The 16434-nt window shown below is 40.3% G+C and overlaps 2 protein-coding genes across 2 annotated transcripts in view; both read right to left on the reverse strand.

Moving 5' to 3' along the window:
* The window catches only part of LOC117378396 (ectonucleotide pyrophosphatase/phosphodiesterase family member 3-like), a 50129-nt gene extending 48745 nt beyond the window's left edge, over window positions 1–1384 (reverse strand). The window contains 2 exon segments of the mRNA XM_033974986.2: window positions 57–144; window positions 1238–1384. Coding sequence (XP_033830877.2) covers window positions 57–144; window positions 1238–1279 — 130 coding nt within the window. The 5' untranslated portion in view covers window positions 1280–1384.
* A 1642-nt stretch (window positions 1385–3026) lies between these two features.
* LOC117378395 (ectonucleotide pyrophosphatase/phosphodiesterase family member 2-like) overlaps window positions 3027–16434 on the reverse strand; it is a 51783-nt gene continuing 38375 nt past the window's right edge. The window contains exons 21-25 of the mRNA XM_055225119.1: window positions 15749–15887; window positions 15220–15297; window positions 14939–15071; window positions 12583–12736; window positions 3027–4139 (exon numbers count right to left, since the gene is read on the reverse strand). Coding sequence (XP_055081094.1) covers window positions 3969–4139; window positions 12583–12736; window positions 14939–15071; window positions 15220–15297; window positions 15749–15887 — 675 coding nt within the window. The 3' untranslated portion in view covers window positions 3027–3968. The remainder of the gene's footprint in view (window positions 4140–12582; window positions 12737–14938; window positions 15072–15219; window positions 15298–15748; window positions 15888–16434) is intronic.

The following is a 16434-nucleotide window of genomic DNA, read 5'->3' on the forward strand; positions in this document are numbered from 1 at the left end:
ATTTTCAGGGTAAGTGAAGTGTCTTGCCCAAGGACACAACAGCAGTCAGCACCCACCTTTGTCCTTCCACCTCTGCAGCTCCAGACCTAGCCCCAGACCAAGTCCAAGGATCAGGGTGACCACTGAGATTGCCAGCACCATCACCTGGAACAAAAGCAATGCCACTTTAACTTATGAACCAACAAATCCACAAACTCATTTTAGATGGAACAGGTGTTGTCATTTCTGCAACACACATCTGCAACAAACCAAATATGTGACACCAAATTTGTGTCAATCGTGTTAGTCGTTAGCATGACTATATTTTCATTGTTGTACTTGCCAGAGACAGTAACAATGTTATCTGTCAGCTGTAGCATTGTTGTCATGCATTTAAGTTTCATAACATTCACTTTTACAAAACACTTAAAATAAAGATGTACCAATGTGTTCTCAGACCAGTCAAGAGACATCCCTCCCTCCAGCTATTTCAAACAGGGGCAGAGTTCACTCTTTGGAGGCATTAGGCGAATTTGATTTTGCTGCCCACCTGGCTAAACCCAAGTTGGGAACATATATTTAAATAAAAGATACATTTAAGACTGAATTTTATGTCAGAGCAAATTTGAGCAGGAGTCAAAGACAGCTGATGGCACAGTTGCACACAGGGATCCTTCCCCTGGATGCAGAAACTAGAAGGTTTTCTCAAGCCCCTGAAGTATAAAGACTTTGTGGTTTCTGTGAGTTGGAGAAGTGGAAAGTGATTTTTTTTTTGTTTTTTTTTGTTTTGTCCATTTTATGATGACTTTATAAATCCTTTACTAGATGAAATGTTCACCCAATGCCCTGATATGTTCTGGTGTAATGGTGATGACAAGATGAAATGGTTGTTTAATTCTAATGTTTATAGTTGGCATCATTTCTCAGTAAAGCTTGAAAGAAGCGGCAAATGAGTTTGTTTAAATGAGAGTATTGGTGTTTGTAACACATGTCTGACAGCTGGCCTGTTCTATTTTATTGTATTTTGTTAATGGTGTCTTACAAGCCCATTAAAGGGCTCAGCATTTTTTGTATGCAACAATGTTATGTACACAGTAATAAAATAGAAGAAAAAAAACATGTCATGGCAATTACGTCTCTCATACAAGTTGTCTAATTAAAAGAAAATAAGAAGCTAAGCAAAATGCCATGAACTCAAACACTCCTTGGACCTGGACCCGGACTCAGAGTAAGACCAGGACTCAGATCAGTTACTCACTATGATCTTCTTCCTCTTCTTTGTCTCCTGCAGAAGCCCCATGGCCCTCAGTCCAGTTCAGATCCTGATTTAGATTTAGATGATCTTACTCCCAATCTTGATTCTAGTCTTGATCCCGGTTTTGATCCTGGTCTTAATCTTGATCGTTTTCTGAGTCTTGTGGTCTGGTCTCACAGTCTCAGTTGGACTTTGGACCATGTGACCAGGAGATAAGAGCTGATTGGTTGAGAACGTAACATAGATAACTTTGCATTTTACGCTACTGTAAAGTGTGTCTCAAAATGCAGTAAAAATACACACTAGATAATGACACTTGCTCTTTTGTCATGTCTTGACCTGACGTGGCACAGCTGTGGAGTGAAAACTATTTCATGAGAGAGTTTGAAGCTCTGTCCACAAAGCAAAGGGTGGAGACTCTGAGGATTTAAATTAAAATATAAAAAAAATAGTTTGAGTTATTTAGCAGTTTCTTTGATGCACGTCTTCTGTGTGGATCTAAACTGTAGAAAGATAAAATCCAGTGGCTGTGCCTGGGTCTGCTAATCCTCCTTCTCCTCTGCTCCTCCTCTGCTCTTCTCCCCTGCTCTCCTCACTTGCTCCTCTGTTCTCTCCTCCTCTTCTTTCCTCCTCTTCTACTCTCCTCCTCTCCTTCTCCTTTCCTCCTCTGAGCCTCCTCTTCTCTCCTCTCCTTCTCTCCTCCTCTGAGCCTCCTCTCCTTCTCTTCTCCTCAGAGCCTCCTCTTCCTCTTCTCTTCTCCTCCTCTGAGCCTTCTCTCCTCTTTCTCTTCTCCTCTCCTTTCCTCCTCCTCCTCTCCTCTGGCTGTCATGAGATAAAGGACTTTTTGATGACAGCTGTAAAAGTCAGACCTGATAACATTTTATTAAAGTCATTTATGGTTCACTTACGGTTTATCTTGGACAATAAAGTCCTCCTTAGAACCAGGTCTAGACCGGTCTGAGACCAGGACCAGGTCCGAGCCTGGATCCTGGTTTAGACCTGACTAGAACCAGGAAGTACCAGCAGGTTATATTTTTTCTTCCTGTTTGAACATGAGCAGCAGATGTGACATATTTAGAGATATTTTTCTAAATGTTACCAAGCAACCATAATGTAAACAAGGGTCAAAGCTCATCTTAATCACACAGTAGTTATGATTAAACTAATACAAATAAATGACTCCTTGATTTAGTTAAATGAAGCTTTAAACTGTCAGAAAAATGTCTTCCTTGTGTGTAAATTGTCTGTATTTTGGATGGAGTTTTCTGTATTGACAGAGGCAGAGGGATTCTGTTTTACTCAGAGCTACTTCCTGTGTTTTTGTCACTTAACAGATGTGAAACTCTGATAAATATTTAGCATAAGCACCAAACCAAGGAGGAATTAGAGAAATATATGAATCTGTCAAAAGAAGGAGCTGAGTCGAAAGGCAAAGCTCTCGATTTACCGGTCAGTCTACATTCCTACCCTCATCTATGGTCATGAGGTCTGGGTAATGACTGAAAGGAAAAGATGGCGAATACAAACAGTCGAAATGAGTTTCCTCCGCAGTGTGGCTGGGTGCCTTAGAGATAGGGTGAAGAGCTCAGTCACACGGGAGGAGCTCGGAGTAAAGCCTCTGCTCCTACACATTGAGAGCAGCAGCTGAGGTGACTCGGGCATCTGTTCAGCCCAACCCAGCCCTGGATAAAGCGGAAAAAAATGGATGGATGAATCTATCAAAATGCAGCTTTAAGGTCTTGCACAAATGATACCCTGCCAGTGCAACAGGTGAGGAAACAAAGACGACAAAGACACTTGAATTTGTTTTTATTTGACAAAACTAAATGAAGATTCACATGAAAATATCTGTCCTCAAACATCACCTCTGTGCACTCTCCTCAGTATCAGCTCAACTCAACACAATGTGAAATGTCACGAAATGTTAGTGAATCGATGAACCACTATTTGAAAATCTCTAAACAGAAAATTCATAAACCTGATCATATCTATCCAATGACAACAACATCTCCCCCGTCTCAGTCTGACATGTAGGGATTTTAGAGCATCTGACACACAGGGATGTACATCAGGAGCATGGGAGGGCATCTGACACACAGGGATACAGGAGGACGGGAGGGCATCTGACACACAGGGATAAAGGAGGACGGAAAGGGATCTGACACACAAGGATAAATGAGCTTGGGAGGGCATCTGACACACAGGGATATACATCAGGAGGATGGGAGAGCATCTGACAAACATTTTTGAAGCAATCAGCTTTGTCATAATTCAGATTTGAGTAAAACCCATTCTTACATAAGTCATTTACAGTAAAACCACAGTATGGAACTTTTTTGATTCAGTGGAATATTCCACAGTATGGCATTTAACAGATCTGTCACCACTGAGTTAGGCAGGTGGCACCAATATAGGCCAAGTTACAGGTCATATCTGTGGAGAAGTGACAACCCTACAGACAGAATGATACTTTTCAAGGAATAAAAACAACAAATCAAATGCAAGACAGATAATGCCATACTGTGGGACATTCCAGGCAGCACATCTCCATGGAGATGAGCAGTTACATAGAGTGTCAAAGTAATAGGATTTAACATGGTAAAAAACTCCTCAGATTAAAGTAAAAGTGGAGTTTTTGCAGTGAATTACCCCTCCCCCTCTCAGTACCTCCTGTTTGTAAGTTTATAGTTTATTACATTTGAGTATTTTTAAATATTTGGTGTATATTTGGGGTTCAGTCATCAAGTTCGAAGGTGTGCATGTGCGTCTTGAGTTTCAGGACTTGGACTTGGGTCAGGTTTGTGGATCTGAACAAGTCCAGGCCGGTTAGGATCTCGATGTCCCGGACACGAGCTGTGTGCATCTGCAGAATGTCCTCCACCCACTGGGACTCGGGCTCCCCACTCTGCAAGAGACAAGAACCAGGACTGAGACCAGGACTGAGACTGGGTCTAAACCAGGACTGAGACTGGGACTAGACCAGGACTGTAGACCTGTGTGAGTGGGGGTGGGATTACACTAAATTGAACATGTTTAATTGCCCAGATGAAAAACAAAACATAAACCATCAGTGATTTAGCAATAAAAACCCAGCAAAAATCCCATGTTATACCATGTTACCACTTATTGCGCAAACAGGAGTTTTTAACTATGTTACAGTAGTTTCTTTCTCACTGAAACTTGTATTTACAGTGATTCGTGCATGTTTGAGTCATCTCATACACGCCCACATGATGTACACACTGCCTTCTCCAATTTTATTTTCTTAATCGGTGATACACGTAGGATTTGGTAGCGTTGCATCGTCATTTTGGCCGACAGCATGCGGCGCTTTGCTGTGATGACGTTTACAGTAACGCCAGCTCCCATTGGGCACCACCATTTTCTAACAAGGAATAAAAGAAGTTGTTTCTTTTATTAAGTCGTTTAAGATGAATATTGTTAAAATGTGCAAATTATAACATAATGATCCACAGGGGTCAGAAATTATAACTATAAAGCAAACACAAGCACAACATGTCTGCTTTGAGTTTCTTTGGGAAACTTTTCAAAATATTTGGAAATCTTTTGAAATTCCCTTTGCGACCTTATTTGGTGCTGTATTTTGAGTTGTGAATGCTTATCATGCTGTTGTCTTCGTTGCAAACACTTGAGTCACTGTATATCGTGGCATCCCCATACTTCTGTGTAAATATTTGGATCTGATGATGTAACTGTTTACGGAGACACATCTGATAATCTATTGGTTTGTAAAAACACAAAAAACAGATCACTAAATATATAAACATACCTGGATGACATGTAAAAGGCATGTCTTTGATGAAGGAACAACATTATAACACGGTGTTATGGCATTCTTTACCTTAAATCTTTACTTGTATTGTTATGGATCTCTTTGACCTAACCTTCACTACCTTATGAGTTTAAAAAAATACAAAATGGATTTAAAGAGCACATTTTCAGAAAAAACAAAACCAGCTCTTTCAGGTCAGATTGTGTAATAAAGCACAGATTAAAGTCTGACGAGCCTCAGACAGAGCAGTGCCCACAGTTGCTTCGCCCTCCATGGAATATCGATGACATCAGCTGCAAAGTATCAATTTTCCATGGAGACAGATGAGCTTCATGCCATATTGTGGAATATTATAGCCAAAGGAATAACATGTCCATGGAAACAGGAGTAGAGTCAGGTTTGTGGAGATGCAAGCCCGCTCACAGTAGGGACGGATGGTTTTCCATGTTCTTCATTGCAACAAAAACAAACAATGAAGGAACATGCTTTTATCTATTGGTCTATTTAAAATAGAATAATAATAATAATTAGCTAAAACATTACGCAGTGGGGCTTTAAAGGAACATTTAAGTTTTCCTCATGTTGTCACAAGCAGACTGGCACTTTAAGGGTATTCAGGTAAGACTTTATATTTAGATTTTAAGTTTTGACCAATCATATAGCATAAAACATTAAAGCAGAAACAGTTTTTTGTTCATAAAAATACAATTTTAAAAATCACCAAATTTCAACATTTTAGTTACTCAAAGTTTTTAGGAATAAAGCTGAAGGCAGATGCAGCATTAGTCATTAAATACAAAGACACACACTGCACTGCTCAACAGCACAACCTCACCTCTATGCCATTTCCTTGTTCAGCCCCCTCATCTGCTCATTTTACATTTAGATAAAGGCCATGTCAAACAAAGGTCAAGCAAATGTCAAGCAAAGGTCATCACTTTTGCTGATTCTGCAGAAGTGTTTGTAAAGTCACTTCTGTAGAAATTATAGGCCAGTATCAAGTGTCAGCATGTGGGAGGTGACGCAAATCTGAATGAGATTAAAACCGCAAGGTACAGGCCACCATGTACCTTGCACCCACACGGCACAGGCCACCATGAAAATGGGGCCCCTTGTCCCAGCTTAGATCGCCCCTCTCCCCAAAATCTATGTCTTTATGGTACTACTTTCTTCTTACTTACATTCATTCATTGCAATAAGGTGTGACAGTGTCAGAAATAGTCTTATAGTGTAGTCATATAGTGTGTATGTCCTCAGTATGATGTGTGAAATATCTGTACCAAATTTCAATGGACTATGACAATATTTTTTTTTCCAACCCACTAAACCAAAACCCATGTATTTCTGTGACAAATGTTGGATCTTGCCATAGCAACACGAGTGTGCACAGGTATGTCCTCCTTGGCTTTTTTGTTCAGTATGGCAGGAAAGATGTCCATGCCAAATTTCAAATGTCTTTTGATCCCATTTAAAACTTGAAGGGGGCACTGCAGAGCAATTTAATGCCACAGCTATATAAATTATATATCACTGCATTCAGATCCTGTCTCTGTACAAAATGTATATTAATGCCAGGCAATAAATACTGAGTTATGTGTGATTTAATACTAAACATGGCATTTTTGTTTGCAGATTGGCTCATCAAAATTCAAGAGATGAATCTGTAATCGCACAAGGTCCAGTTCATTTTAACCAATTTGCAAAGCCATAAGGCCTCAGTGAAGTCCAGGACAAATAGAGTGTCTTATATGATTTTTTTTTTAAATATAAGGGGGCACTAGAGAGCCATTTTGTTAGATAGATTGCATATCATTGGTTCAGCTCACAAATCTGCATAAACGCTCTATTGGCTTTTTCCAAACTCCCCCTCAGAGCCACATCACAACACACTCACACCAGGTTTGTCAAGTTGTTGTGTACAGTTTTGTATCATGTTTTTGTATATTTATGGAGAATTGTTGTGTAGGAGCATGGGTGATGTAGACTTCTGGGCAGAGCATTGCACAGAATCTTACAGCTAAAAGAGCAAATATGGCCCAGCAGAGTTCACTAAATTACTCAGGGAACCTTCACAGATCACAGAGAGTGTTGTCAAACCACAGGGTCGATTCATTTATGTTCATTCATGACAACTTGACAGGTCAAATTTAAAAAAAAGATGAGCTGATGATGATGTCACTGTTAGGCAGTGTGTCAGCTTGTGGTACACCTCCCTCTAGTGGACAAAGAAAGAACAGCAGTTGAGTCCCCTACACTTTGATCTTAAATAAAGTGGGACCTGCAGATTGTCCTGATGTCCATTGAAACTGCTGGATGATCACTGTAATGACATCAGGCAGAGTTAACCTGGTCCACTCATTTTAAATGTCAGATCACATCTGAGGAAAAGAAGAACCAAACTTAAAATGAAGAACTTACATTGCATGACTGGTTGCTGTCCTTTGGCATTTGAAAAACCTTACTATGTACTTTATCTAAAAAAAAACAAAAAACAAAAAACAACTAAAAACAAAACATTAAAAAAATGAGAGGCCTTCATCATAGGTTCACTTCAACTATGAGAGATAGAATGGAGGAAAAGAATCCAGGAAATTACATTGTATGATTTTTAATGAATTAATTGGTAAATTCCTCAGTAAAAACTATTTGGTCATTTACAAACAAGCAAGATTTGGCTCTTACAGACCTGTAACTTCTTCTCTGAGAGGCTCCTCTGTCCGCCACTCAACTTGACGTGTTTAGAAGAGAAAGAATGCTGAGTTGCATTCAAACACCATACCTACTGTGAATCATGGGGGTGGAAACACCATGATTTGGGTCTGTTTCTCTGCAAATGGACAAGGACAACTGATCCGTGTAAAGGAAAGAATGAATGGGGCCATGTATTGTGAGATTTTGAGAGAAAACCTCCTTCCATCAGCAAGAGCATTGAAGATGAAATATGGTTGGATCTTTCAGTATGACAATGATCCCAAACACACTGCCTGGGCAACAAAGGAGTAAGAAGCATTTCAAGGTCCTGGAGTGGCCTAGCCAGTCTCCAGATCTCAACCCCATAGGAAATCTTTGGAGGGAGTTGAAAGTCTGTGTTGCCCAGTAAAAGCCCCAAAACATCACTGCTCTAGAAGAGATCTGCAGGAGGAATGGGCCAAACTACCAGCAACCGTGTGTGAAAACCTTGTGGAGACTTACAGAAACGACGTTTGACCTCTGTCATTGCCTACAAAGAGTTGTTATGGTTATCTTGACCTTAAATCTTTATTTGTATTCTTATGGATCTTTTTGACCTAACCTTTGTAATACCATCTGTTGTTATGTATGGGTGTGTCCCTTCTTTGTGCGTCTAGCGGCCTCCAGCCACTTTGATTAGACTAAATGGGTATGATTTTGATGGTATAAATACACTGTATGTATTTTCATTTGTCAGCTGAGGGCGAGACAACACTACTAGATGCGACAGCTCTTTGACGATTGTGCACAATTGATTCAATAAACCAGACTTTTTGATTCAAGACAACTTTTCTGTTAATTTTATATTTTTAAGATTTTTACTATTAGAAATTCCACAACAGTTCCGGTGTTGTCGGCATACCCTTTCGTCCGGATCTTTTTCTGTGACTGATCCAGTGGAGGAGGGCTCCTTCCTGCTTCATCTCTCCCTTTGAGTAAGAGGGCTGCATCGCTCTCGCTGTAAAACGCCGGCGCTAAGGCCTCGAACCTGATCTACTTCATGTTGTGGTGAGTTGTCTTGTTTCAAGAGGGCTGCCTTGCTTATAAAAAAAAAAAATATATATATATATATATATATATATATATATATATATATATATATATATATATATATATATATATATATATATATATATATAAATAAAGGAAACTAAGATAATGAAACACTAATGTTAACACTTTAAAATGAAAGCCCTTGCACTGCTTGCTGTGTCCTGGTGTGACCTCCACTCTGGTATCTAGCTACTGTTGTGAGCGCTCTGGTTGGGATTTAAGACTCACCTTATTGGTTCAAATCTGTCATTCTGAAGCTAGAAGACATCAAACAACATTTATTCTAATAAATTTAGTCCTTGATGCACCTTGTATGAAAGAGAACTTGTCAATAGGAAGGTGGAGCAAAGCCTACTGTATTCCTAAATTGTATGTTCTGGACTGAAATTGTCGCAGTAATACGGAGTATAGTAGTATGGAGAGGAGACGAAAATAATGTCTAGTAAAAAATTCACCCTACAGAGGCATTTTGGGTAGATCACGTCCCGTCATCCATCCAGTCACATGACTAATATACAGCACAACAGTCAGATTACACCTGACCCTAGGTCACATCATGGGCGCTGCACACGCATAAGTGGTGACACCCAGAGGCAACAGATGATAGAAGGTGACGAAAACATATTTTCAGACCACCTAGACAAGGACCAGGTGCTCTCTTTCAGTCGGCTACTAGGTGTTCTCTTTCAGGGGGCTACTATGCTATAGAAATGCAATTTAAAAACACCCCCCTTTAGTGTTTGTTGGGCAGAATACACAACATATGCAGAAAACAAGCACAAGCCAAACCGCCATGCCGATCTGATAAACAAGCGCGAGTTAGTTTAACCCTATAGCGTCGGATCCTATCGCCGCCGATAGACTCGTGGTTGCGGACTTTCCAGCAGCGTAACTCCGTGCCCAGTCGTGCTCTCATGTAAATTCAAACGGCGTCTCAAAGCGGAGACTATCTAAATATTTTACCATCATTACTGTAATCTGCCTCTGTTGTCCCTCGGGGCTGCGGGGATTTTCCCAGTCATTTATTCGATGCGTAAAAGAAAAAATGTGGATGGATGTGTAAAATAGAAGTAGTTGTGTTAAAAAATGCAGTAAATTCTGATACTTTGTTTAACGTGATTTTTATGGCTATAAAAAAAAGACAAAACCGTAATCAATATGATTAACTCTGTTATCGCTTTCAAAGGAAAAATGCAATTTTACTCCTGTCTGTCAGAAGCTACTGCCCGAACTATGCATCCCTTACTGATTCCATTCAATGTCATCAGAGCACTAATCATCATTCAAGTAATTATGAACATGTAGGAAGTTCAGTTGTGTTGTGCAGTATTATCTCATGACGTTGTGCAAAGTACATGAAAATGCACTGTACATGTAAGAATTCATAATACATTTACAAATAAATATATGTTTAACATTTTTGTATTAGGTGGTAGATCTTACAGAAACGATCATTTTAAAAGTAGCTCACATACTGAAAAAGTCTGAGCACCCCTGGCCTACAGTATAACCCGCTTCAATAATGAGCTCTTAACTCACATTTTTGCAACAGACTCAAATTAGGCACATATAACACAAGTAGTTTCTGAACCTCCATCTGGTTTTATTAAAGGTCATTCTACTCATAATAACAAACGCCTTGTCCTAGATTTAACTGACAATGACTTTCTATTTAACAATGAAGGTTTCATTTTATTTTTAGATTTTTACAAGGCCTTCAATATGGTTGAGCATAATGTTATGTTCCAAGCTGCCGTCATTTGATTTTGTGTGTGAATATATTAATGTTGTTAAAACCTTTTATAGTGATGGAAGCAGCTTGTCACACCTGTGTGGTTGGAAACAAACGTATGTCCTCATTGGTTTTCAACCCATGTATCTCTATGACAGTTTGCTTACCCCATGGGACCTCTCTCCTCCCCCTCTCCTCCCCCATGGGACCAGTCTCCTCCTCCTCTCCTCCGCCATGGGACCTCTCTCCTCCTCCTCTCTTCCCCCATGGGACCTCTCTCCTCCTCCTCTCTTCCCCCATGGGACCTCTCTCCTCCTCCTCTCCTCCCCCATGGGACCTCTCTCCTCCTCCTCCTCTCCTCCCCCATGGAACCTCTCTCCTCCTCCTCTCCTTCTCCAATGGGACCTCTCTTCTCCCTCTCTCCTCCCCCATGGGACCTCTCTCCTCCTCCTCTCTTCCCCCATTGGACCTCTCTCCTCCCCCTCTCCTCCCCCATGGGACCTCTCTCCTCCTCCTCTCCTTCCCCAATGGGACCTCTGTCCTCCTCCTCTCCTCCCCCATGGGACCTCTCTCCTCCTCCTCTCCTCCTACTCTCCTCGTCTCCACCTCCACTCCCTCCCCCATTGGCCCTGTCCCCTCCTCCTCTTCTCCTCCCCATGGGACTTCTCAGAGATTTCAGATAAACAAAGGAGTAAAACAAGGGTGCCCAATTTCACCCCTTCTGTGTCTTGCAGCAGCAGAAATGCCATCAATATTAATTAAAATACAGACTTTGGTGAGCTCTCATTTGCAGATAATGAATATATATGTCACCTCTCGGACCATACAACCATCTCCTTAAACAACCTGAATGAAATCCCTAAAATACTCCAAATGAGTGAAGCCTCAGGCCTCAAAGTGCATGTAAACAAATGAAGCATTACCTCTAAAACCATGCTGTATCCAGTGCATGTCTTGGCATGTAAAGGATAAGGATGATATAGAAAAATTTAATATTTGGGACAAACTTAAGATATGCACTACTTTTCTGAATAACTGTGCACAGAGAGATTTATTCTACTCAAAACATGGAGAGTATATCTAGACTTATATACTGTCTTATATACTTATATACTTATATACTGTCTGTTAGGGATATAGGAGTCACTAAACCAGCTGCTAAAATTAATCAAATGAACTTTAATTTAATTTGGAAGCGAAAAACACACTATATCAAACAAGGCAATTTACTCAGGAGGGATAAAGATGGAGGTCTGCAAGCTCTTGAATTTGAGCCTGAATGGCCTGAACTCTGAAAATAAACTGGTTTAGATCCTAATATAAAAAATTGAAACAGTCTATGGTTGATTATTCTAGTGAAAATCTTTTCAAACTTAGGACATATACAATTACTTCTCAGTTGTCTTTTTCTCAGTTCTTTTATATTGGAGACTAACCTATAAACATAACTATCAAATCCCTTTTTGTGCAAACATAGTTATGTCATTTGATACATTTTCAGCAAAATATAACATAAAAACAGAAAAGAAACAATTTATTAAAATGACTCAGGTACGATGATACCATTTTGCCTTTTGAAAAACATCATTCCCAAAAAGTGACAGGCCGTCTGAAATTGCAACCTTAATGTGGAGCAGCATTTGCGATTCCGCGTGAGCAGCATGATTCAGCCCAGGACTGCCCAGGCTGACTGGTTTGGTCAAAGTCAGAAAAAACGACTAAGTCCCTCATAAAGAACTTTGTCTTTTTTCTCCGTAATTTTACTGTAGAACTTCAAAATGTGCTAGATGAACTAAATCTTATGGACAACCCCTAGTATTGGGCATATATGCATGTATGATAAGATTGCATCATTTATTATTCAGTTTTTAATGTTTTTATTATTGCATTAAGTGAAAATAAGTACATGATTGTACATTGCCTGTGGAGGACATGGGGACTGGAACATGACGGATGCCCTACCAAGCCCACATCAGATCAAGGCAAAGCAGGACTGTTGTCGTCTCTGATGTTTTATTTTGAAAAGGCTGTGTTACTCACATTGCATGCCTCTGTGTTGTCCTCTCTGATGGGCAGGATGAAGGAGAGCAGTTCTATCTGTTCTTCACACTCATCCACAGTTGTGTTGAACTCTGCACAGCTGGAAACCACAGTAAACATGTGACTGGGGAGGGGCGGGGCCTCGGACGTGTACCTGCACAACACACAGGAGACATGTGAAACAGACAGGTGAGACAGGTATGTTTAAAAGGCCCATATTACGCTATTTTCTGATCTTATAATGTTGTTTCCATGTCACAAACAGACCTGAAGTGGTGTTTTGTTTCATTCACACATGTTTAACACACAAACCCTGCATATAGAAAACAGTCTGTTCCACCTTGTGATATCATCATGTGGCAATACAGGAAGTGCTCCACTGTGTTTGTAAACTCCATACACCTTCACTGGAATCATTTGGATCATTTCAACCCTGGAATTTCCGATATCTACTGAATTAAAGGTAAAAGGAGCTGTTAACATGAAAAGTACTGCTTCATGACATCACAAGGTGGAACAGAGCATTTTGAGCTTTGGAGATGGAGACAGACTAATAATAAAGAATGTGTGAATGAAACAAAACACAACTCCAGGTCTGTTTTTGAGAAGGTAACAACATTCTAACATGACTTAAAGCTCACAAATCTCACATTTTGTGTAATATAGGAACTTTAACATACAGGTGAATTCTCTCTGCATGTTACAATCATGTTATAACAAAAAATGTAAAATGGTTCCCTCTAGTGGCCAGGACTCCAGTTGAATCCTGAATTCCTGGTTAAAGGTGCACTATATTACACAAAATTCAGCTTTAAGACACTGTGGATCATGGGAACCTCTTACAGAGACTAGAGGACTGGGAGGGCATCCGGCACGGCACTAAACTGGTTCAAGTGCTATCTAGAAAACAGGGAGTATTTTGTTGAAATTGGAAAATGTGTCTCAGATAAAATGTCCCTGACCTGCAGGGTGACCCCTTTTGCTCAATTCCTACATGCTGCCGTTAGGCCAGTTAATATGCAGCAATAATGTGTCCCACAACTCTGCAGATGACACTCAGATCTATGTCTCACTGCAGCAGGTGAATATGGACCAGTGGATTCACTCTGCCACTGCATCCAACAGATCAGTGTGTGGAGGCAAAACAACTTTCTCCAGGTAAACTTAGACAAGACTCAAGTCATCATCTTTGGCCACATAAACATAGAGAAAGTGTCAGCAGTCACCTCCAGTCTCTCTCTATAAAACCTTCAAATCAGGCTAGAAATCTAGGGGTAATAATGGATTCAGACTTGAACTTTAACTGTCACATCAAATCAATAACATCTGCAGCTTTTTACCATCTAAAAACACTGCAAAAATCAAAGGTTTACTGTCAAAGCCAGACTTAGAGAGACATCCATGGATTTGTCTCCAGTAGGTTAGACTACTGTAACGTCCTGCTCATTGGCCTCTCCAAATGAGCCTTAACATAGCTGCAGTACATCCAGAACGCTGCTGCTCAGGTCCTGACTAGAACCAGGAAGTACTTCACACATGTGTCCTGTGCTCAGGTCTCTGGCTCCTGTGGCTCAGAGAATAGACTTTACAGCAGCTCTGCTTGTGAACAAGTCTCTCCATGGACCAGCACCAAAGTACATCTCCCACATGTTAGAGCCACATGAACCATCTCACACTCTGAGGACTTCAGGGACAGGCCTCCTGCTGGTGCCCAGAGACAGGACTAAACATGGAAAATCAGTGTTTCAGTTTTATGCAGTTAAAACCTGGAACAGTCTTCCTGAAGATGTGAGACAGGCCTCTACTTTGACAATCCAGCCTCAAACTGTTCTGTTTATCTGTGCATATGACTGAAAGGGTTTTATTCTGCACTCTTCTGTTTTAATGTTAATTTGATGATAATTATTTATGATTATTTATGTTTTGTTTTGTTGCATTGTGATTTTAAAGCCTTTCTTATTCTGTAAAGCACTTTGAATTACTTTGTGTACAAATTGTTCTATCCAAATAACCTTGCCTTTAAGCCATGTTACCTCCTCAAAAGTATACCTGGAGTTGACTTTCACTTTATTATTAGTCTGTCACCACCTGCAAAACTCAAAATATTCAGTTCCACCTTGTGATCTCATGAAGTGGTAGTTTTCAAGTTAACACCTCCTTTTACCTTTAGTTCAGTAGAGATTGGCAATTTCTAGTGAAGGTGTATGGAGTTTAAAAAACAGTGGAGCACTTCCTGTATTATCGCATGACATCGCCATGAATATATCACATTAGAACAAGGTTAAAGCCCTACAGCAGAACATTTCAGTACATTGAAGCAGGGTTACGACTGAGTTTGTTTAAATCTGAGACTTACTCTCTGATCTGCTCCACCGTGTCCCTGAGGCCGTCGTGGTTATGGTCGAACACCGGTCCCACCAAAATGTTTACGCCGTTGTTTTCTTCTGCATACCGCCTAAACAGCACCCCCTGGAGGTAGCCCCACACTCCTGCACACACACAGTCACAACAGCAACTTAATCATTGGAACTGGTGAACGTATATATATATATATATATATATATATATATATATATATATATATATATATATATATATATATATATATATATATATATATATCACTATAAAACGTACTTTTAAAGGCCGGGTACATGGGGACTGTGTTTGTGATGAGAGAAGCATTGAATCTGGACTCCGCAGAAGTGGCTAATTCTGAAAAACAGAAAAACCACATGTTCAGTGGAAGTCCTGGTTTAGTCCTGGTTCAGTCCTAGTTTAGTCCTGGTTTAGTCCTGGTTTAGCCCTGATTTAGCTCTGATTTAGTCCTGGTTCAGTCCTGGTTTAATCCTGGTTCAGTCCTAGTCCCTGTTTAGCCCTGGTTTAGTCTTGTTTAATCCTGATTCAGTCCTGGTTAAGCCCAAACTTAGTCCTAGTTTAGTCCTGATTTAGTCCTGGTGCATTCCTGGTTCAGTCCTGGTTTTGGTTAAAGTGGAGGTAAAGGTGGGTTAAAGGGGATGTAGAGGGGATTAAAGGGGACAAACAGGTGAGTGAAAGTGGAGGTATAGGAGAGGGTTAAAGTTGAGGTACAGGTGTATAAGTTAAAGGGGAGGTAAAGATGAGGGTTAAAGAGGAGATATAGGTATATAAGTTAAACGGGAGGTACCTGGAGGAAAAAGAAAGCCATAGCTGAGTTGTTGGTGCTGATGATAAATGCTGCAGCTCTGACTGTGGATGGGAGAGACTCGAGGGTCTGCTCTGAGACAAGTGTGAGAAGAGGGGGGGTCAGAGAGAGACATGTCGCCCTGAAAGAGACACAACATACAGATATATTAAAAAAACAAACATAATCATACGTGCCAGGGTTTCTTAAACTGTGGTACTTGGAGCTATACAGTTTGTGGGTGTGTCTAATTTAGATTTCATTTTAGCCACTTTTCTGTCCTCCATTGGATCATTTCTTGTTTAGAGCTACAGTGATTATGTAGCCCACCTTTAGACCTGGTTTAGTCCTAGATTAGACTTGTAATAATCATGTTATAGACCCGAGATAAATGCTTCCTTTGGTGTGAAATGCTTTCTTTACTTAGTGTGAAAAGGTCTGAGCTGAGGGGACATCATGGACAGAGCAGGACATTTTTGAGATAAATATAAGAACAATGCAATTATTATATTTAGCACTCAAAATCAAAATGTGTATTATTCATTCACTCCTCACTCTGACAGAAGAGAGGCCTCCAGTCTGCACAAACCCCCTTCAACCATCGTCAGCACTCACACCACATTCATACAAGTGTCTTGCCTAAGAACACAACAACAGTTTTGCCACTAGAGCAATTGCTCCCTCAATGT

This window comes from Periophthalmus magnuspinnatus, chromosome 11 (assembly GCF_009829125.3).
Source record: "Periophthalmus magnuspinnatus isolate fPerMag1 chromosome 11, fPerMag1.2.pri, whole genome shotgun sequence".
In the NCBI taxonomy this organism is placed as follows: Eukaryota; Metazoa; Chordata; class Actinopteri; order Gobiiformes; family Gobiidae; genus Periophthalmus; species Periophthalmus magnuspinnatus.